The 22,999-nt window shown below is 41.1% G+C and overlaps 1 protein-coding gene across 11 annotated transcripts; it reads right to left on the bottom strand.

Annotated features, from left to right (window-relative positions):
• Positions 1-252: 252 nt before the first annotated feature.
• Positions 253-22,686, bottom strand: NANOS3 (nanos C2HC-type zinc finger 3). 11 transcript variants are annotated; one of them, XM_087925873.1, is made up of 9 exons: positions 21,558-22,022; positions 21,112-21,357; positions 20,064-20,193; positions 17,921-18,069; positions 16,921-17,043; positions 14,247-15,454; positions 12,331-12,451; positions 6,589-11,414; positions 253-1,114 (listed from the first exon to the last, which is right to left on the bottom strand). In XM_087925873.1, exons 8-9 carry the CDS (start codon positions 7,069-7,071, stop codon positions 1,106-1,108), a joined length of 492 nt encoding a protein of 163 aa, XP_087781999.1. In that variant the 5' UTR covers positions 7,072-11,414; positions 12,331-12,451; positions 14,247-15,454; positions 16,921-17,043; positions 17,921-18,069; positions 20,064-20,193; positions 21,112-21,357; positions 21,558-22,022; the 3' UTR covers positions 253-1,105. The 11 variants fall into 11 exon arrangements, with proteins under 11 accessions (XP_087781999.1, XP_087782004.1, XP_087781995.1 ...); XM_087925878.1 differs by lacking the exon at positions 17,921-18,069 and having other exon boundaries at positions 6,589-7,210; positions 9,311-11,414; positions 16,921-17,110; XM_087925869.1 differs by lacking the exon at positions 17,921-18,069 and having other exon boundaries at positions 14,247-14,334; positions 15,258-15,454; positions 16,921-17,110.
• Positions 22,687-22,999: the final 313 nt, after the last annotated feature.

The following is a 22,999-nucleotide window of genomic DNA, read 5'->3' as shown; positions in this document are numbered from 1 at the left end:
CTTTGTTAAGTAAATTTTATCTTTGTTTTAGCATCTATCTGGTTATCTCAACTCTGAGAAGAAATAAAGCTAATGTCCTGAAATAACAAAACTTTCCCACTACTTTCCCATCTCTTAAGATGTAGCATTGTTGGGATGTTAACTCTCTCCCATGATTTCTTTATGCAAAAGCATAGCATAGCTGTTGCTTTTTAAATAGAAGTAAAAAAGCCTCAGTCACACCACAAAATACTACAGACATTATGTACAACATTTTGGTTTAACTATTTAATAGTTTATTGATAAGTTAGAAAAGCTTTGTGCAGTGTGATTCCATACAAATATATTAGCTTTATAATTGCCATAATTCCATATCATCAGGTAGATTATTAGGAATCTAAATAGTACAAAATTGTGGAGGGCAAGATATATTCACTTTGTTGGTGGCTGTAGGGAAATCTGAATCCTTTATTTTAGCACACATCAAACGAAATTGGACATTTTTAAATAATACTGATTACAAGGCCAAAGATGAGCATCTAGATGTCTCCTACTGAAACAATTGTGATGCTCCATTTTATTTTGCATAATTTCTTGTTTTCTACACAATTTTTTTGTGGATTTATGTATTTTTTAAATTCCATCGTCATACCTACTTTTTTACTCCAGAGTTTTACTCCAGAGTTAAAGAAAAATATTCTGTATTCATACAAAAACAATAACAATAACTGTACAAATTTAAAACCAAACAATTGGTTCACAAAAATAACTTGTAAAACAAGTATACTTTAAACAATTACAAACTCATAAATAATATACATGAGGAACCGTAAACGAACAAGTAAACAAATAGCATTCATGTTAGTTGAATGCAGAAGAGAAGACTGAGGATATCATAAAATTATCTTGCAACTCAAACAGTTGTAACAAAATATGAACACAGGTGGAGGAAAAACAGATTTCTTGATATCAGATGTGCTAGTGTTGGGCGTATTGCTTATATCAGATTTGTTACCTAGTCCTTTCTGCATTACTTTTTAAGTTGTTTATAAATTGATTTCTGAGCACCAGTGACTCCACGTGAATGATTAGTCCTACAGTCTCTCCATTCTTCAGAAAAGTGCTATTATGACACCTGAAAGAAACAATATATATATATATATATCACTAATTCCAATAACATTTTCCTCACCCAGAAGAAAGCATAATTAATGTTTGTTAACATGGGCAGATTTAACTCTTAACAGTGTTACTTTGGATAGTGAGATGGACAACATATAAATTTAATGAATAATTTAAGCCCAATCTTCTAAAAGAGCAAATGAGGTTTGTGGATTATACATTACCGGTTGTGACTCATGACTGAATGCCATGTTTGGAGGCAACCCAAAGAAATATGTATGATGAAAAATGGGCCCTGTATTATGATTTTGAGAAAATGGCATGGGGTTCTTCCACAAAACAAGATCAACAGTCATAAACAACAATGATAAATCTAGTACCATGAAAAAGTAATTTCCTGTTTAATTGTGTAGCAAAGATGAGGGGGCTCTAAGTCTATCAATTCCCAGCCTTAAAATTACAATTGAACACCCCAAGGATTGTTTTAATATATATTCACCTTTTTCACCCCAGAGCACCGAAAACCCACTCTGCCTAGAAGGAACCTAATTAGATCAGTGTACATTTCTCTGTTTCAGAATCTCTCTCATTAAGTAAACAAGCATCCAAATTATACACAGAAGCCCTTTTCCATCAGTTTCTTGCCTCCTAACCCTTTCTAACAATCACACTATTGGTTGCAGACTTTTGCCAAAAAGAGTCACAAAGCAAAAGAGCAGATCTTCAAATATTTATTTGAATAATAAAATAAATTTTACTAGACAAGTTGGTTTTGCCATCTAGAGATCATTAAAAATGCTACCTTTTCAAAGTGGCTTATTTGGACAGTATACACTGCTCAAAAAAATAAAGGGAACACTTAAACAACACAATGTAACTCCATGTCAATCACACTTCTGTGAAATCAAACTGTCCGCTTAGGTAGCAACACTGATTGACAATCAATTTCACATGCTGTTGGAACAGACAACAGGTGGAAAGCATAGGCAGTTAGCAAGACATCCCCAATAAAGGAGTGGTTCTGCAGGTGGTGACCACAGACCACTTCTCAGTCCCTATGCTTTCTGGCTGATGGTTTGGTCACTTTTGAATGCTGGCGGTGCTTTCACTCTAGTGGTAGCATGAGACGGAGAACCCATACAACCCATACAAGCTGCTCAGGTAATGCAGCTCATCCAGGATGGCACATCAATGCGAGCTGTGGCAAGAAGGTTTGCTGTGTCTGTCAGTGTAGTGTCCAGAGCATGGAGGCGCTACCAGGAAACAGGCCAGTACATCAGGAGACGTGGAGGAGGCCGTAGGAGGGCAACAACCCAGCATCAGGACCGCTACCTCCGCCTTTGTGCAAGAAGGAACAGGAGGAGCACTGCCAGAGCCCTGCAAAATGACCTCCAGCGGGCCACAAATGTGCATGTGGCTGCTCAAACGGTCAGAAGCAGACTCCATGAGGGTGGTATGAGGGCCCGACGTCCACAGGTGGGGGTTGTGCTTACAGCCCAACACCATGCAGGACGTTTGGCATTTGCCAGAGAACACCAAGATTGACAAATTCGCCACTGGTGCCCTGTGCTCTTCACAGATGAAAGCAGGTTCACACTGAACACATGTGACAAACGTGATAAGGTCTGGAGACACCGTGGAGAACGTTCTGCTGCCTGCAACATCCTCCAGCATGACCGATTTGGCAGTGGGTCAGTAATGGTGTGGGGTGGCATTTCTTTAGGGGGCCGCACAGCCCTCCATGTGCTCGCCAGAGGTAGCCTGACTACCATTAGGTACCGAGATGAGATCCTCAGACCCCTTGTGAGACCATATGCTGGTGTGGTTGGCCCTGGGTTCCTTCTAATGCATGACAATGCTAGACCTCATGTGGCTGGAGTGTGTCAGTAGTTCCTGCAAGACGAAGGCATTGATGCTATGGACTGGCCCACCTGTTCCCCAGACCTGAATCCAATTGAGCACATCTGAGACATCATGTCTCGCTCCATCCACCAATGCCACGTTGCACCACAGACTGTCCAGGAGGTGAGGGATGCTTTAGTCCAGGTGTGGGAGGAAATCCCTCAGGAGACCATCCGCCACCTCATCAGGAGCATGCCCAGGCATTGTAGGGAGGTCATACAGGCATGTGGAGGCCACACACACTACTGAGCCTCATTTTGATGTGTTTTAAGAACATTACATCAAAGTTGGATCAGCCTGTAGTGTTTTTTTGCACTTTAATTTTGAGTGTAAGTCTTGGGTTGAGTGTTTTGAGTGTAACCTCCATGGGTTGCTAAATTTGATTTCCATTGATAATTTTTGTGTGATTTTGTTGTCAGCACATTCAACCATGTAATGAACAAAGTATTTCGTAAGAATATTTCATTCATTCAGATCTAGGATGTCTTATTTTTGTGTTCCCTTTATTTTTGTGAGCAGTGTAAGTAATTTATCTCCCAGTGTATCTTACACAATAATTTTGCAAAATAATTAAACTGGGAGATAGTGACTGGGTTCACTGATTCATTCATTGATCCTGAATTGAACCAAGTATAAATTTGAGCCTAGTCCAATAGCTTCCATCAGCTTAGCAACCATAAAAATATGGCTCATGTGATTTTTTTTAAATAAAAGGATGTTCCATTAGTATACTGCTTCAGATAAATTGTTAAGAATGTACAAAAAATGCCAGAAAAAATTGCATCAAAATATACAATGATAGCTTTTTAAAAATCATTCAACTAAAACCATAATTTTTTGTGTTGGGATTAATGGTCAATTAAAAGAGAGCCATGTGTTGGAAGTTATAACTCACCCCTCTCCTAGAAAAATGAAATATTTTAGGATATACTAAAAAAATCAGAATATTTCCCCTAAAAGAGAAGTCGAAATTCAGAGAGGTAGAACCTCAGCCCTCCCACCTTTGTCAATGGGCCATTAAGGCCTGGGCCAGTCTATTCTAAATAACAAAGATCTACCTCCTTCAGGTAGACCCATAATAGAAATTGCCCAAAACCCTTTCATTACATCATCATCCAGCAAGGCTCCAAGCCTGGGACTCAGGACAGCCTACAGTGTTGCCCCTGCATGGCCCTGTGGGAGTCTGATAACCAATCAGGATACAAGTTCAAATTCAACCCAACAGAGGGCATAAAACCCAGGGACTCTCGGTTCACTCAGGAGCTTCAAGGCATGTGGTCCTATCGACCATGAAAACCATCTTTCCAAACAGTTGCCATGTTTCCAGTGTCTTCCCACTTGGAACTGAACCCAGATGGACATTTCTTCCAACATATGAAAGATTATTTTTAAACATAAGTACTCCAATATGCAAAAAAATGAAGCCTCTAAAATACTAAAAACAGAGGAATGGTTGGTTAAAATGACAGAACTAGCAGAAATGGCAAAATTAACTTAATTAGTGAATGATCAACAAATAAATTTATTTGTGATTGGAAATCTTTAACACCTTTTTGCTTGGAAAAATAAAAACTTGGGATTTATGAGTTTGAAGATGAAGATTAGAAAGAGTAGTTTATGAAAAGAAGGAAAGTAGGATGTAATGTTAGGGTAAAACAATTTGCTGTCGCAAGGAAACCAGAAGTCAATTCATAATTTTTCTTTTATCACTATTTTTCTTTATTGTATGTTTTCTTACAGCTTTTACTTTAAAATTTATCTGCCATTGAACATCTCCAGCTCATGGCTCAAGACACTCAAGACACTAGTCATGATATCCATACTTATACACAGATAACCTGAAGAAAAAATTCTCACAATAAGAAATAACAGGCAATGATACCACCAAGAGAATCCTATAGCAACACATCCAGATATCTTGTCCCTATGACACTGACACCAACATGGGTCCAAACAGCATCTTTTTTCTAATATGATTTGCCAGCAATACTATTCTGGGTTCTACACAAAAAGGGACACAAATCTGACACCAGGACTACAATCAAAGACAAAGTAATAACAAAACATTTGACCTTCCAGGATATTCCAATATAGCTCTCTAGATAATAGTTCTGGAACAGTGGCTTTTCTATCACAATGGAGCAATGAGAAGCCTACAAATTCTTGATGACAGTTAACCATCTCAGAAGGCTTGAACCCCTTGCAGTGATTAACTGATATAAGGTATGTATGATCTTTTTCACATTACCTTCATTTGCATAACTACCCTGTCTTCATTTCCATTTTCCCCTCACCTTTCCCCAATGTGTTTATATCCTACACATCAATTAAACTACTCCATGCATCTGATGAAATAAGCAGCAGTACAAAGTGTTACCAGAATCTTTTTGAGGAGTGGAAACTGAAACTATTGTATCTCTTAACTCTGCCTGACTTTTTAGTCACCATGCCTTTTCCTTCCACCGTTATTTATTTATATTTCGCATTTAGAAACATTATACCACATTATATCACATCACCTCCTTGATCCTACTGGAATAAGTAGAATTTCCCTCAATATAGATATTACCATCCTATCATGTGTCTCTTAGGGCTTAGTCTCATATATGTAATATATGTTACCAGAAGACTCTCTCTCTCTCTCTCTCTCTCTCTCTCTCTCTCTGTCTGTGTGTGTGTGTGTGTGTGTGTGTGTGTGTGTTTGTAGGCCTGTTTCCCAAAGAAACATTTTTAAAACTTCAAGCAATTAAATTCTTAGTACTTTTTAATATGCAGATCAGAATAAGAATTACAGGCTCCTTTACTGGATAAAAAGCAGGGTCAGCATAGAATTGGGATATAATCAAAAAATTTCAACATGTTGCTAACTGGGTCTCAGATCCTCTCCCATCTCCCCCTAAAAACACGTTTTGCCCCACTCAGGAATTCTCGTTTGCCTCTTATTGCTGGGCCTGTTGTTCTCGTGTATCGGGATTCCCACAAAAACTTCACTCAGATCCAATTTGTTAACTAAGCCACAGTAAATCGTTTCACTATAACCCAGCATCATCTTTTGGGTAACCACCGGCAATCGGAGGGGACTCTGTAAAATGGGCAACCCAGTCTAAAAGTCATGGCCTGTACAGCACAAGGTTTGGGTTTTTGCACCAGTCAGAGATTACTTTGAAAGTTTAAACAAAGTTTTCGGTAAACCGGAGTCAGCCCGTTCCTGTGCAACGTTGAGAATGGAGAGACGAGATTAAAAATGCCACCCAGAGGTAAAATGGGCAAAGGGTATTTATTATTCCCGGTCCTCCTTCGATTTAGATTTAAGAAAGGAAGACATGCCTAGCCCCACTGAACGCCTAAAGCAACATTTAAGGGTTGCCACTGCTATATCGAAGGAAGAAAAAAAATATCGACCCTTATCTAGATCCTTTGGGTAGTGACAAGCAGTCGCTGGTACTCACAGATTAGGAACCGCTGCCGATCCATTTCGGTTGCTTTCAAATCTGGGATAGGGGAAAAGGGTGGGTTTTTTGTAAAAGTAATATCAAGTATATATTGAGGGAGAAACAAGGACGGCTCGCGTTTTCGACGACTTGCCTTTTTTTTCCTCTTCCCAGCAGAGTTCCTGATGAAGCTCGTGTAGACAGATATGTAACCCTCCTTGGTTAAAGGGCAAAACCGCCTCGTGTGTGCAAAGTCCTCCGAAGCTCCGCACTGAGGACACTTGTATTTTCTCAGAATGGGGCACTGCACGCGGCCGGCCTCGTCCTTCAGCCGATGCGAGCTGTAGATGGAGCGCGATTCCCCGTTCTGCTTGCAGAAAGAACAGCTGAATTCATCCCGCCCACGCGCGGCCGAGGGAGACTCGTCCACGAGCTGTTGCCGCTGCCGCTGTTGCTGTTGCTGTTGCTGCTGCTGCTGCCGCCGCGGGAAAAGTTGGCGCTCCTGCTGCCGCTCCGGCGACAATTCCGCCGCCTGCGGTCCGGACTCTTCTTCGGAGGGGCCGTATCGGTTCATCTCTTCCACCAACTTGGCCAGCTGGAAATAATCCCTCCAGAGTTGGAAAGCGGCCGGACTCATCCCTGCTCACTTAGAGGCCTTGCAGCCGGGCGCTCGCGGGTTTCAAATGGGAGACCTCCTGGCCTTCTCCTGGAGGAGCCAATGGCTTTATCGGAAGCGGCCGGTCGCCACCCCCGACAATTGCTTGGAGCCGGAGAGTCTGATTTGGCAAAGGAAAAGAAAAGGGTTGACGGGAGAGAGGCGGTGGGACTCGGGAGGTGGGGAGGAATCCCGCGGCTTCCTGGCCGAGATAACAGGACGGTTAAGGAGGACAGGCCGGCTTTTACAGCACTTCAGCACGGCTCTAGGATGCTGGAGGACCTTGTAAATCACCCTTAGCAGGAAGGAGCTCAAGACGCGCGCAAAAATGTTCTTTTGCAGGTGTGGGTTAAAAGATATGATTAGTCCTTCGGAAACAAGGACTGTCAGCATAGCCCAGAAAGTGATTTAAAAAAAAACCCCATGCGTTCACTTTCTAAAACTTTGTAAAATATGGTTTTTATCTATCTTTAGAGCAGGAGAGTTCCCACATTGTACCGAAGACTGCTTTGCTAATTGCTATCTTATTTGGAATGCAAAAGTCTAGAGATCCACTAGTTATCAGGAAAAGGCTTGTTTTCTGGATCTGATTATTTCCCTCTCCGTTTTTAAAGGCAGCTGGCTTGATTCCCACCCCCGCAGGCTGCCAGTTTGGCCTTGCAACAGTGTTAACAGTTATAGGAAGGGGAGTACCCAACAATAACCAGAATCTGGTTTTGGCAAGGAACATACTTTTTCAAAAAAATATATACAGTAGTATATATACACTTACATGTAAATATAGGCACTCATATTTACATACACAAAGGTACACATAGATATATACAGGTGCATATAAATGTTTAGGCACTCCTGAATCCTTAAGTAAACAAAAACCAACATAAAAGAGACAAAACCTAAAAGGAAAAGACCAGAACATCTCCATCCGCAATCAATATATAGATAAGATTAACACCAGGATTAATACTAACCAGCAATCAAAACATTACCTCAGTCAAGGAACTACCAAGAACACTGATGGGGCAAGCCACTTGGATTAAACCAAAGATCAACAAAGTTCTTTTCTCCTGGGAGAGACTATCTCAGTTAATGAAGAGGTGGAAACTGAGAAGCAATTGGTTATTTCAGACAATGACCTGAAATATAACCAAGCAATATCATAGGGAAGAAGGTTCCGAAATGGTCTTCATAATCCCAATCCTGAATACTATTGAAAGTCCAGGGGAAAATATCAAATATGCTGTACAATTATTTCTGGGCTAGAAGTGTGCTGCAAAATAGAGTGAGAAAAGTAATCCAAAAACAATAGAAAGATTCTTATGGCTATTAAATCTATGAAATATTTGGAAGCTGCTTTTGCTCATGCCACCCAGTGGTTCACAATACTGACAGCTACTTCCTGGATAGGGAATAAACAAAGTTCTGTCTCCAGCAGGATCTTCCCTGAGGCATGAACCTGACCATACGGCCCAAGGAGATTCCTCCAGCCTTTTCTTTTCTACAGAGGACAAGACTTTAGCTTTCTCAAGTCCAAAAGAGAAGCTAGATACTAGAACAGGAAGAGGAACCTAGGTAATATTGTTTTCAGCCTCGGAGGGATTTTCATCCTTCAGAATCTGGAAAAATCCAGGATAAGAATTTGTTTGAATGATCCTTTGTCTCTTTGCTATAGGTAACATATTTAGCAAGAAAACTATGATTAGACCTTTGATTTAGTCCTGTGTGTGTGCACGCACACGTGTGTATGTGTGTTGAGATCTTTACTATTTCCAGTTATTATCTTAGATCTGTTATCAATATATGCTTGGTATGTATTTTGTTGCAGTTGGGAGGCTCATAGCAAAGAACTATAGCTCTAAATTAGGGACATCCCAACATTATGTTAAATATCTTGTTATAGGTTTCTATGGGATTTTTTTTCAAAGGCTGTATTTTGAGCAGTTCTGTACTTTTGGTCTCCTTTAACATTTATGTTCTACGTAATCATGTTGTGAGTCACAAAGATGTATCCGACCCATCATGACCCCATGGACAACATTCCTCCAGGCCTTCTTGCCCTCTATCATCCTCTGGAGTCCATTTTCTAAGTAATCAGACACAATTAAAAGATTATATTTGATAAGCACTCAATTTTTTGGTTTATAGCAGTGTTGCATAGCAGTATATTTCTGAGAGTGGAGTCATCAAAAAGCACCAGTAAGTCCTTTTCCTGCAAGCTCACCAATTTGATGTCAATACATGATGAATGCAAACAAAAGACCAGGATGAAGCAGAGGTTTTCTTGCTTGCTTGCCTTTCAGAGAGACTTCTATGCCAGGCATTGACTGTCTGATCTGAATCTTTTCTGCAAAGGGGGTTACATTATGAGAGACAGGGAGGCTGCAGTGGGAGTGATTTACCAGCACCAGGAGGCTAGAAGGGAAAGAAATGGGCTGTGATGATTATATCAGTCCAGCTGCCCTGGATGGACCAGAGCTTCAAAAGTTATATGCTATTTGGAAAGAAAAAAAAACAGCTTAAAAGAAACACTCTTTCCACCCCTCCTCCATTTTGATTGGTGAATGAAAGTGGTTGTTCTCAAAACGAAACCTCAATTTCAGGAATTAGGCAAGGATAATCGAGCTAATATTTCCCATTTAAATATGGCTTTAAGTTGTATCAGTTTTCTTTTTTGTTTCTTTCCAATTAAACAGTCCAATATTATAAACTTTTTAAACTTCTATCACTGTTGCTAGTATAAATGAAAATATCATGAAAATTATGTGGTATACTTATTTTTTGTGCAATTAATGAAGTCACTACTTACTATTAAAGATGTGCGTGTGTTTTCTGTTTCTTTTTCTATTTTTTTCTATTCTCTTTGGTCTTTATATTTTTGTTTGTTTTCTTTTTTACATTTATTTTTAAACATTTTCCTTTCTTTGAATGTATTTTTCATTGACTATGTAAAATCTTTTAATAAAAATTATTTTTAAAATAAATGTAGACTAAAAGGTAGCAGCTTCTGTGTGGTTTCCCTCTTACAGAGGATACGCAATAACATGTGGAGAGGGAGGAAGAGATAATTGGATTTTGGTATTGATTCTATCAGCCACTGTCTGAAAAAAAGGAAAAAACTATGGTGTCTTGTCTGCCATGGTGCCTGCCCTGTGTCATCATTTCCCCAGGGATCCAGAAAGCTGTCACCTTCCTGGCCCTCCAGACTATGAAGACCTGGCTTTTCTTCCAAGTAGTGAGCCAGAATGCTAGATAATTCCAATCTAACTGTGGTATGTGAGACTGAATCTTGCTGTTTTCATAGTGTGATTATTTTAATGCTCTGCTTATCTGAGTAGTTGACTCAGTGTTGATCGAGTTTCCTCGAAAATAAGACTCAACCAGAAAATAAGCCTTAGCATGTTTTTGTTTTTTAAGAATGCCCCTAATATAAGCTAACCCCCCAAATAAACCCATTAAGATTGTCAGCCTTGGGGGGCGGCGGCTGCAAGACAGAGTGAGGTGGGGATAGTGCTATGCTGTGGCCCCCGCACGCTCTGCCCCCGCCAAACTCCCCTGAATACCATTGACTCTTATCTAACTTTAAGGAGGGGCCAAGCATGCAGAGGCTGTGGCATGGCACCATCTCTGCCTCACCTTGTGGTGGCAACAGCACCAGGCATAAGCAGAGGCATGGGGCAGCCCACTCTGTGTCCAGCAGCAGGTGCAAGCACATTTCAGGCAGCCATGAACTCATCTGGCTCTTGGTCCCTCCCAAATCACCCACAGGGAAGAACCTTCAGCCAGAGCAGCCGGGTGCAACTGAATGCTTTTAATTTACACAAATAGAAATACTACTAATAGTACTACTTCTCCTTCTCTTCTTTTTTGGCCTTGCTTTTTTCCTTCTCCTTTTCCTTGTCATCTTTTCTCTCCTCCTTACTCCTTTTCCTGTCTCTCCTTCTTGGCATCTCTGTTGGCAATCTTGTTGTTGATGAGGTTGTGCAACACTACCACCGACTGGATCAGAAGAGGCAAATGGTGGGGCAGGGGTAGCAGTATGCCGTGGCTCCAGTGTACTTGGCCTTGGCCGTCCAATGTCTTCAAGTTCTGCTACACACGCAGGATAAGCCTTCTGTGGCTACTCCCCCCACTCTATCTCACTGTCTCTCCTTGCCATGTGGCACATCTGGTGGGCAGCCCCAGAGACCAGAAAGCATTGGACAATGGGTTGGCAGGCTGCAGCAGCTCCTGGACACTGTTGGCCCCTGCACGCTTGCTACTTCTTGTGCGCACACTGGTCTGATCACCCTGATATCATGTTTCCCCAAAAATAAGCCCTAATGCATCTTTTGGAGCAAAAAAAATAAGACTGTGTCTTATTTTGTGGAAACACAGCACATATATTGTCATTAGTACTGATAGAAATGCCACACACAAAAAGTGTCATTGTATGCCTATTTTTTTTTTAATCCTCATGAAAGAATCTCAGGTATACCTAGCAGAATGGGTTATGGGATCTGTCCTCTTAGACATTACTAACCAGACAAGGAGTAGAAATAAATGGGCAGTTTCTCAATGGGGAAAAGTAAAAGGTGGATTTCTTCTGCTGGCCAAGTTTTTTTTCAGCCACAGTTGCATTCACTGATCAGTGAGCTTCTCCACCAGCATAACAACCCACCGACAGAATGAATGTTGATTGTGACTTTTTAGTTTTGGAGTCTCTGCCCAGTAAGTAGAAGATTCTTCCAGGAATGGTTTCCCAGAAAGCATTTAACCTTCCCAGCAAAGTGTGCGTGGGGGAGAGAGTTAAGGGGGATTAAGGCTTGTTGATTTACACTGGGTTGGAAGGAGGCAGAACAAGTGACACTGAAAAAGTCTGGGACAAAAGTGTGACACGCTGATGGGAACAAGCAATTAATTTACTCCAATAGTGTAGTGGTCCTTCAATGAAGCAATTTCACTTCCAGTGTCTGCAAAGAGCGCAGGGTACACTCAACAGTCGATGGTTTGACCTCATTGACAAAACTCACCGACAGCGTTGAATGTTCCCCGAGAACTTTTACCAGTTGTGTATGGGGGGGCGGGGGGGGAAGAGAGAGAAAGAATATCACTGAAGCAGTTTAGCATTCTCCCGCACTGCCCACAAAATCCTTGGTGCACTGCCCTCAATAATTGCAACTCAACCCACTGGATTTTACAGGATGTTGGAAGGCTCTCCTAGCACTAGTACCCCATCTGTGAAGTAAAAAAAGAGAAAACTACCTGTTATCCTTCTTGCATAGTTGTGGCATCTCCAATTTGTAAACATTTGTCTTGTTCCTTTGCAGATTGGAAAGCTATCTGCTGAACCCATTTTTGGACAGAGGTTGTGTGATTTGTAGAGCTAAAGAATAGATAAAGGAACACATATGGTAAATTTAATACACAAAGTCTAGTAGTAGTGAACAGCTTCACCTGCTGACTTTCTGTCTGTCACATAGCAACAAGCAAAAGATGGAGTTAAAGCAGAGTAGTCACCAGTGGAAAAAAAAATTACAATTGAATCTTCTTATATGTGGCTTTTGTGCCAAGCAAGCTGCTCTGTACAATCAGAAACCTGAAACAACACCTGCTATTTCTACTAAGGAACAGCTGATCACCAGCTTGTTCCCAAATGTGCATCCTTCCGACTAACAGCCACTGGCTGGTGCATGGCTATGGTAATGCACTAATGGCAATACTAGTATTTTCCTGCATTGGAACTACTCCCTCTGATTAGGAGCTACTGCATCATTCTCAGAGTATCTTGGTTTGCCCATTGGTTCACCTAGCAGTTTGGTCTTCTATTGCTGCCTCTTTTGAATGAAAGGGAGACAATGCATACTATAGAATGGAATGAACAGCTATGGAACTCATTCACCATTTCTTTCTCATTAAGGATTAACAGAACTGGACAGTACAAATCTGGACAACTACTAGATGTACAGACTCTTGTTCAATACTACCAATACTACCATCTGGTGGGGTTTATGTCAAATAAGCCATCAACAGACATATAGAGATAAACAACACCTACATACCATTCAAAAGAGACAATCAAAAGCTAAAAAGGAAACAAAACACCCAAAACAGCCCCTCACCAGCAATCAATACCCAGATAAACCGATGCTAAGATTAATACCAGATGAACAATCAAGCAGTAAACCATACCCCAATCAACTAATTAGCAAGAAGAAAACAACACTCCCACCAACACTGATAGGGCAAGCCATTTGCATATAAACAGAGAGCAAACCCTACTCTTCTAGGACTGATGATGTTACCTAGTTGAGTAATTAAATATCTCCAAGAAAACAACCAAACTCAGAGAGCACTCAGGACCTCCCAGTGTTATTGTAAATGTGGCAATGATCTTTTAGTTGTTACTCTCAAAGGGCAATGTTTAGTAGTTCAGTGGTTTTGGTGATATGAGCAGTAGGGTGAGAAAATGCATAAATAGAGCAAAAATAGGTAGCAGGAGAGTTTGTGGCAAAAGAGGGACAGATATGATGATGAGATACAAAGAACTGTACATGGAAGATGGCTAGAGCTGACTCCTGAATTCTTACCAGCACTATTTGTTACATGTGCCAAAGTATTAAAAATCTATTAATCAAAGACTGGGTTGGAAAACTTTTTAATAAATAAATAAATAAATACAATAGTTTCTGTAGGCACATCCCCTATTACACAAATGTGCTTGTTTTTTGTTTTCTGTTTTGGCTGGTGTGACTCTCCCTCAATATTCTAGTACCAGAAAGTCTTCAACTACAGGTAGTCCTCAATTTACAACCACAACTGATCCGAACATTTCTGTTGTTAAGGAAGTTTTACCTCATTTTATGACCATTTTGCCACTATTGTTAAATGAATCACTCCAGTTGTTAACTGAATCATGCAGTATGAAGTGAACCTGCTTCCTCTATTGACTTTGCTTGGCAGAAGCTGACTGGGAAGATTACAAATGGTGATCACATGCTCCCAGGACAATGCAACTGTAATAAATAAATGGTAATTGCCAAGCATTTGAATTTTGATCAGGTGACCATGGGAATGCTGCAACAATCAGAAGTGTGAAAACTGATCACAAGTCACTTTTTCGAGTACTGTTGTGCAACTTTGCATGGTCACTAAACAAATGGTTCTTAGTCAAAGAGTACCTGCATTGAATTCCTTCTTGATGTGAGTCTCTTAAAGGATACAGGAATCCTAAGACTTGTGGTAGGGCAGGAAGTGATAGCCAAATCACTGTGAAAAAGTTAAAATCATGGGGATCCTATTGGGTGAGGATTGTGGCTTATACGGTGGCTTATTTGTGGGTTTTCCCAGAATACCTGCTTGAATGTTATTGGAAATAACTGCAGGGAACAGAAATATATAAATTGAAACAGGACTGTAAACTAACATCCCTAATAAGGAAAACCTCATTTTTAATTATCCTGGGATAATCACCCTAACCCTTCATCTTCTGTCATGACACTGATCAGGATATGAAAAAGTATTGACCTATTTCTGGCCAGTGTCTTTCCACTGAAGGGAGCTAATCTACTAACAAAAGAGAAATTATTATGATTGGAAGCATATTTCCATGCTACAAATTTAACAAAGTCTCTGAACTACAAAAAGTAAATTGCCATTTTTAACAATAAATTCTGCTTGTAGAAAGAGTCCCCTATCCAATTATACAAGGGATAGTCCCCCACTATTTAAACCCCACTATTTTACACTTTAAACTAGTGTAAAATTAGTTGTAGACCTCTTCGAACAGCACAATCTGGAACCAGGTTGATTACTAACTTAACTCCACTGTGGGGTATGTAAAATTGCAGCTAATCTAGTTTTTTTTTCTTTTGAAACGTTGCAAGGAAAAGCTTTTCCCTCCCTCTGGTGGGAATTCTCATAGTTAACATTTAATGCACCATGCCTTCTGTGAAGATGATTGCAGCAAATTGTAGTCTGGTTTTTGAGGAATGAGGGAGTGGTAATGGTTGTAATATGGAATTGATTTTCTTGCTCATGAACTCCCAGGAGAAAAATGTTGTATTTTCACTTTTCTGACTGGTGCTGCCAATCTAGGGTACTATTCTAATTCTATTGTCTTTTTCCAAGTAGGAGAGAAAGGGATCAGTCTTTCAGACTCTTTAAGGCTGGCTAGTCATTGGTCTTCCTACCAGATGCAAGGAGAAGAATGCAGAACATCCAGGCAGAGAGAGAAGTTGGCAAACAGCTGGGCTGCTTCCACAGCCTTACTTACTCCCACCCTTTTTGCAATTCTACTGATGCTTTGGCTTTAAACTTGTCATGCCAACTCCCCAGAGGATGGTTTGCATGCAAGAGACAGCTGGTCAGGAAGACCCAGAAGAACTACCTGCAAAGAGAAACAGAAGGGTGAATTTAATCCATAGCAACAATAATTCAAAATGGTAATGATAGCCGTTATTTACTGCAGCGTGTTGAATTAAAAAATGTAAGTCATTTCTATGAGCCATTTCTACAACCAGAACCAAGTATCTAAGGGATGGAGGGACATTCCAATACCGAAGAACTTCAGTCAGACATCCATCTGCTAGGGATGTGCTGGCTCTAATTTTTTTTTTTTTTGTATTGAACAGGGGTGGAAAACTCATCCACCTATTTATTATTATCACCATCACTACACTACAGATTGGAGTGCAGACAATGGCATCTACTTGGAATGGGGGTATACAACATTATGTACAATTGCTGAAATTGGTTCAAAGTTCAAACTTCAACCCACTTCTGCCTAGTTTGTCAGTCCTGCCTATCAGCGTGCCCTATACAATGTGGGCATAATAGTCTGGGACAGAACTATTGTGTTTGTGATTTTTACATGGGGCTAGAAGGCTGGTTACACAAATGGGGCACAATGCAGTGCAGTTCAGTGTCTAAGACTTGTGAACTGAAAATCCAGTAATACTAAGAATCTAAAGAAAGACTAAAGTTTATTTAAGGCCAATGTCTGACTCCTCACTCTGAGCAATTAAGAGTTCTGGAATAATCAACTCTTCTTTTCTGTCTACCTCAAAGCAACTGAAATTTACAGATTTGTAGCCAAACACAGAGATCTACCAAATATGACAAAACTGTCATGAATCAGCCTAATTTAATCCCACTGACAATAGCAAATCCAATCACAGTTATGCCTTGCTGAAATGGTACCTTCTGGTGTGTTTCCTGTCCTTTTATTGAGTGAATGAATCCCCCAGCAGGTTTTATTCATCATCTCAGCCTCCTTCCCAGACGTACAGTATGTACAATTGGGCGATGATATTAAAACATGCAAACAGGATGGCGGTGTGATGTCATCATGAGACAAATCCCACCCTTCTCTGCTTATTTATTTAGCGTATGGCATCTACAGTGGTCATGCATCACTGATAAATGTATTTATCTTTTTTTCAATAACTGCTTTATGTAAGAATTTAAAAAATCATAACAGGCTGTAACAGCAGAGTTTGAAGGGACCTTGGTGGTCTTTTAGTCCAGGTCCCTGCTTGGGCAGGAAACCTTGTGCCATTCTAGGCAAGTATCTATCCAGTTTCTTCTTAAAAGTAGCTGTACGGAATCATCTCATGTTCAATCTTTCACCTTGATTATCACCTTACCACTTGATTTGCCTTCTATTGCTTATTTGCATTTGAAATAATAATTGATGGTAAAAAACAGGGCCAGCATATCTGGCCTGAAGAAATCTATTAGACAGCCACAAAATATTAGCCTTCAGTACTATAATACAGTATCTTGGCTGTCATCTACCATTTGCCTAGAATCCTGCAGGTTTGAAACAGAAATTTTACTCAAATGGAGTTGTACACCAATTATTCATTGTAGAGGATTACATTGCCAACCAAAGTATGCAGTGTTAAGGCCATGTCCTTCCCACTCACGAGTCATAGTTGGATCACCCAAAGGGGCGAACAAGGAAGAATGGATATCCTAGGAATTGCAGTGCAAGAGAAAGCTGTTGGAAGAACCTTGAACCTCCAGAACCAATCATTCAATCCTAGATGTAATAAAACCAAAAACTCACTGGAATAGCTAATAGTGAAGCTAAAGCATAAGAATTTTTAACACATAATATAGGAGGAACCGGAGTCTTTGGAGAAGACACGGTGGCTTAAAAAAAATCAAAGGCAATAGAACAAGCCAGCAGAAGACAAGATGACTGGAAAACACCACTGATGTCACAAACATGAATTTTTAGAACACAAAAAGCAATCTGGCAAAACATTATCTATCATGTCACAAAGGTTCAAAAGCAACTGAACCACAACAAGCCGACAGAGCGTGAAGACCTGCTCTCTGCCATTGTCCCCATCATTATTATCCAGTTTGGCCAACAGATGGCAGTTGTCAGCCTCACCACACAATAGCTTAAAACAGAAAAATGGTCCTAAGGAAGTTTAAGTTCATGTAAAGATGTATGAATTTACTGGAAACTCTCAACCTGAATGTGTCAATAGCAGAATGCAGGATCTGCCATGGCAATTCTACCCACACTCCCTAAATTAGGGATCTTGCTTCTTTTATAGTTATAGGCCAAAGATTCAGGAACAGAGTTCATGCGGATCAGTAATGTAGGGGAGCAAGAATGAAAGCGGGTGATGCCTGGTAGTTTGCTTTCCTCTGGCAAAAAAGTGGGTATTCGGCTAGATCCTCCTCCTGCTTTGCCCTGCATCTATTGGCCTGTACCTGCTGTGAGCCAAGGAAACTGCATGAATGTGTCTATGTAGTTAGAATCAAGTTCAGCTTGAAGGAGACTTTTCTTATCATTCTGGTTCCACTTATGGCCATAAATCAAAGTAGTACTTACAATGACCAGCAGTCCAGACTAGTAACTTCCCAATTTTTTTTCATTGGTCATATCATGACCTCAAGTGTTGGACTAGGGTGGCTATGGCCTGATCTATCATGGCTCTTCTGAGGCTCTTTTTTTTAAAAAAAACTTTCTCTTGAAGAACTCTGAGGAGTTTACAAAAGGTCAGTAAGAACCACCTTAAAACCATGAACAACAAATAAAAATTTAATAACATTTAAAGGTTCATTTTAAAAATTTCTGTCTAAAGAGATAACAGGCTTCTACAGCATTTGTCATCCCATAAATAGGTTGCACTGTGATTCATGCCTTGGTCCCTCTGTTCACATTACTATGAGGCACCTACAGGTGACTGCCTTTGAAAGGTATAAGAAAGCCGCACCAGATCCAGAGTTCAGTCATTTGAGACCCTAACTGCTCATTTCCCCACGTAACCCCACTCTTTCATGCACTGCACTGGTTAAGCAGTTTGTTTCCAGGTGCAGCTCAAGGTTCTGGTTGTCATTTTTATAGCCTCTCATAATTCCCAACATAGATATCTATGAGTCTGCCCTCTTCTAACAGTCTCAGGGCTATGACAATTTGCCATGGCCAACTTGCTGCAGGGTAACTCACTAATATTAAAGAAATGATGGGATAGAATCATTAAAGAAAGGATGCAAAAGGAGGGACAGAATGAAATGTGAATGGCAAAAATTAAAATATTTTTTATTTATTTTAAATAAATTGAATTGTTAAATTGTCCTGTGGCGAGTTGTCCTGCAACGTGTTGGCCATGATGTGTTGGCTGCGGTGAGTTGGTCAGGATGAATTGTCTGCAGCAAGTTGGCTGTGGCAAGTTGTCCCACTCACGCAGTCTCTGCCTGTCCTTCAGAAGAGAAGGCTCCCTCTGGATCCCAACCCTAAGGGGATAGCTCTGCAGGGATCCCAAGTAAGGCCCTACCAGTCATTGATTGATACTTTTTCTGGAACCCCAAACCTGTTGGCCTTTTGAAAAGGGCTTTCTAGGAGGAGCTGAGGGAGACATTTTAATCTCTCCAGATCAGGATGGTATTATGTTGTGTTAGGTTGTTATTTACCATATTGATATTTTACTATTTTCTTACTTTTATATCACTACATCCATGCAGTTTCTTTTGATCCAAGACAGGGGTGCTGAGTGTTACGAGCATCATGATGACCCTCTACTTCAAATTTTGGGAATAGTAGACATCAATCAGCATGGGAAACAATTCTGTGCAACTCAACTTAATCCTAGTTTCCTGGTAGGTTGCAACTGGATGAATTTGTACAACATGCTAAGCTATAAAACATGTTTTATATAAAACCTTAACAGGTGAGTTCATACAGCACACTATCTCAAAATCTAGCCTTATGAGTCAGTGTGATGCAAACCTCTATTGTTCATCCTGACCAATTCAGCAATTGTTTTTGTGCAAAGAAAGAAAATGTATAATTTAGACTCCATTCAAAAAAAGGGAGGGAAACAACAAAACAAGAAAGGGAGTAGGGTTTTGGGTTTTTTTTGTTTAAAACCTTGCTTTTGAAAAGGGGAAGAACTACCCTACACCTGGAAATGAGACACTGTTAGAAGGAGCAAAGTACCCTGGACCTTTTATGTGTTGCTTCAGAGAAAATGGGAGGCAGGAGAGAATGGGAGAGGAGAGAAAAGAGGGTCAGACAAAAATCAAAAGACAGATGAAAGGGATGCCAATGGCCTTTCAGTCTTTCCAGGCCAGCTGCGGGTTCACTTTGTAACCTGAAGTCCTGTCAGAAAATGAATGAGAAGGAATAGCATGTGGAGGCGGGCGGGCGGGTAGGTGGAGAGCAGCTGTCTAGACACAGCCAAGCTGCAGCAACAAAACCCTGTATTAACTAACACACACACACACACACACACACACACACACACACACACACAGAGGCATACACCCTGCAATTTAATTCTCTGCCTTTTTGCAGCCTGTGGACAAATATGCAAGATAGCGTTAAAGAGACATTCAAGATAACAGTAAAGAGATGTAATAAGCAGTGGCAGCCAGAAAATTTTGCAGTGTATCCCCTCAACCCCCAACAGGAATCTTGTGAACTGCTATTCAGAGATGGAGAAAAGGGGAAGCAGACCCCTCACACAACACACCTGAAGATTTCTGCCCTGGGTTCAGAGTGGGAATTGGTGGCCAGTTCAAAATCCCAGCATTTGATACCTAACATTTTTTGAGGGAGAAGAATGGCAAAGAGAAGAGCTGTCCTCCTTCTTTTCTTCCATCCTAAAATGTTAACAAACAACAAAAGGTGTTTTTAAAAAAACTTATGATACACATCCTCCAACCTCTAATTACTCCCCCAAAGAAGTTAATTTCTTCTTCCGCCTCCATTTCTCACTCCTTTTTTCAGTTGAGGATGCTGTAACATTTTGTGCCTCAAATGTTCCTGAACCAGTCAAATATATATAAGTTTTCCACACTTCTTGCTTTCCCCTTGCCACCCTCACAAGGTGGGAGAAGTGATAAGGAGTTCAGAAAAAATCAAGGAAGGAATCTGGGATTTGAGGGAAACACTTGAGAAGCAGAGTGCCCCATGTCTTATTTGTATTTCTCAGAAAGATAACAACTTTTTTATACCTTTCACCTTTAAAGTGATTTTGATAATTCCTTCGCTCCCCCAAATGTGTTTAGTTTAGAATTTCCCCATCAATATTCCCTATCTCCTTGGAGCTCAAAGGTTCTTCTTGTATCATTTCAAACTGTCTTTGTTCTAATATGCACATTCTGTACATTGTCATGCATCCCATGATAGTGCATCTCCCCATCAAATGCTGGGGCGCAGGAGTGTAGTTTTCTTCCATTCTCAGCAAGAATAAGTGACCTTCTAAATCAGTGTTTTTCAAACTTGCCAACCTGAAAGTGTGTGGACATCAACTCTCACAAATCCACACATCTTCCGGTTGCCAAGTTTGGAAACAACATGCTAAAAATTTCTGAACTACAATTCCCAGCACTGGCAAGGCCATCTGTAGCAGTACAAATTGCCTATCCCTCTCTAAGTCCTCAAACATTTAGCATGCCTAAAATTTACTCAGCAAATCATTGCCCTTTAGAGGCATCTTTTAAGAGTTTTCCCGGCACACCAAAAGAATGGAAGCTATTTGGTAAAAACTTCTAAGAGAGAGAGAAAAAGATCCTTACCTGTTTCGGGATGAAATCCTCTACCCAGTTATCTGGAATGGAACCTATTGATCTCAATGAAGCTTAACTTCTGAGTCTGGAGGAATGCCTTTCTTTGTATGCCCATTTACATGACTGTACTGTTGGTGTCTAAAAGAGCGTTAGTTAGCTGTAAGATCATCTAAGCTCTGCGCTGCTCACATATGCAGCAAGTAGCACTAAGTCACTCCGAACGGCTCCCTTGTCCCAGTGTGAAGTGGGAAAAACCTGCATATAAAGCAAGAAGCAAATTTCACTTTAACCTTTGATCCCCAAATCGCACAGAACAACATACAACGTTCAAGTTGCCTGCTCTATTTTCCTTAAGCCGCCCGCCAGGTAGAGCTTCAGCCCTTTCCTCCTCCTCTTATTCCTGGCTCCAAAAGACTGAGGGGAGCCCCCAGCAGCTCCCCAGTTCCCTCCCATACCTTCCTCATTGATTTGCAAAATCCATTCTCAGGTGTCAGATTTTCTGAGCTGCCGCTTTGAGGCTGGCTCTGCTGAACTTCGGCTGTTCCTTTTAATATGTCAGCAAGGAATTCATTTGCATGCATACACAGAGAAAAATTCTGCCTGTAGCCTGCGGAGGGGGGAGGTCTCCGCTTAGCATGGCCTGAATTAAGAGCAGCGATTCAGGAGCCCTGCTCGGGATTAATCAGCAGGGGATGAGCCCCCCTGCCTAGCATTTGGCCATTCTGCTGACAGCCATCTCTGGGAATGGATTCAGCCCTGGCAACAAATTAGAAAGGGAGTAAGGAGCTTAAGAAAGCCAGGCAACTCAGTGCCCCAGTTTCAAGCAGGCCCCCTAATCCCAGGGAGCCTGGAGAGGAGGTGGGGAGAGGCTGGGGAGCTGCAGCACTGGGCACCATTACCCTGGGCCTGACTGGAGCCTTGCTGGAACTCAGCCAGGAGCAGAAACTGCCCTTGAACTGAAAGGAGCCAGCAGTTGCTTGCGGGAGAGTCTGAGCCAGCCCCAGACGTCTGCGCCTCAGGCGGAAGGGCAAACAGCCTCCCTCATTTCAAAGTCAAGGTGCAAGAGGCCCAGCCAACTGGTTATTTTGACACTGGAGGAAGAACTGCTCCCCTTTCCTGGCAGTAAACGTGCATCTAAAAATCAGTGACAGCCATCCCCAATTCTTCGCACCTCTTGTGAAGCTGCAAAAAAGAATGGAAGGTGTTGCTCTTTGGATCACCCAACTTGTGCTTCTAGTGAGTGGCTTTCTCTGTTCCTTTATTTCATAAACCTCCACCGCCAAGGGGGACAAAAGAAGCAAATATATCCATCCAGGAAAGCCCAGCAGAGCTCTTTTCAAACTGCTTTCAAGTTTCCGCTAGGAAGTCCCAGCATATACTGAATGCTCTTGTAAACTTCACGGGTCTTGCTAATTTATAGATTCTTGCCCTGAGTAGATAATTGCATCCAATGAGCTCCCAAGTTTCTTTCCAGATCCTCTACAACTCCCAAATCCTTACCACAATCCTACTTGTTTCGTTAGCATTATTCTAACTGGGCCAGAAGGACAATATACAGAATAACAGGGCTGGGAGGACCTTGGAGGTCTTCTAGTCCAACCCTGTGATCAAGCGGGAGACCCTATACCATTCCAGACAAGTGGCTGTCCCGTCCCTTCTTAAAAGCCTCCAGTAATGGAGCCCCCATTACTTCTGAAGGCAAGCTGTTCCACTGGTTAATTGTTCCCACTGTTAGGAAATGTCTCCTTAGTTCTAGGTTGCTTCTCTCCTTGGGTTAGTTTCTGTCCACTGCTTCTTGTCTTGCCTTCTGGTGCTTAAGAAAATAGTTTGACCCCCTTTTCTTTATGGCAACCCCTCAAATATTGGAACATTGCTATCATGTCACCCTGGTTCTTCT

This window comes from Pseudonaja textilis, chromosome 2 (assembly GCF_049901715.1).
Source record: "Pseudonaja textilis isolate UNSWEBS1 chromosome 2, rPseTex1.2, whole genome shotgun sequence".
In the NCBI taxonomy this organism is placed as follows: domain Eukaryota; kingdom Metazoa; phylum Chordata; class Lepidosauria; order Squamata; family Elapidae; genus Pseudonaja; species Pseudonaja textilis.
This window is presented reverse-complemented; position numbering and strand designations above follow the sequence as displayed.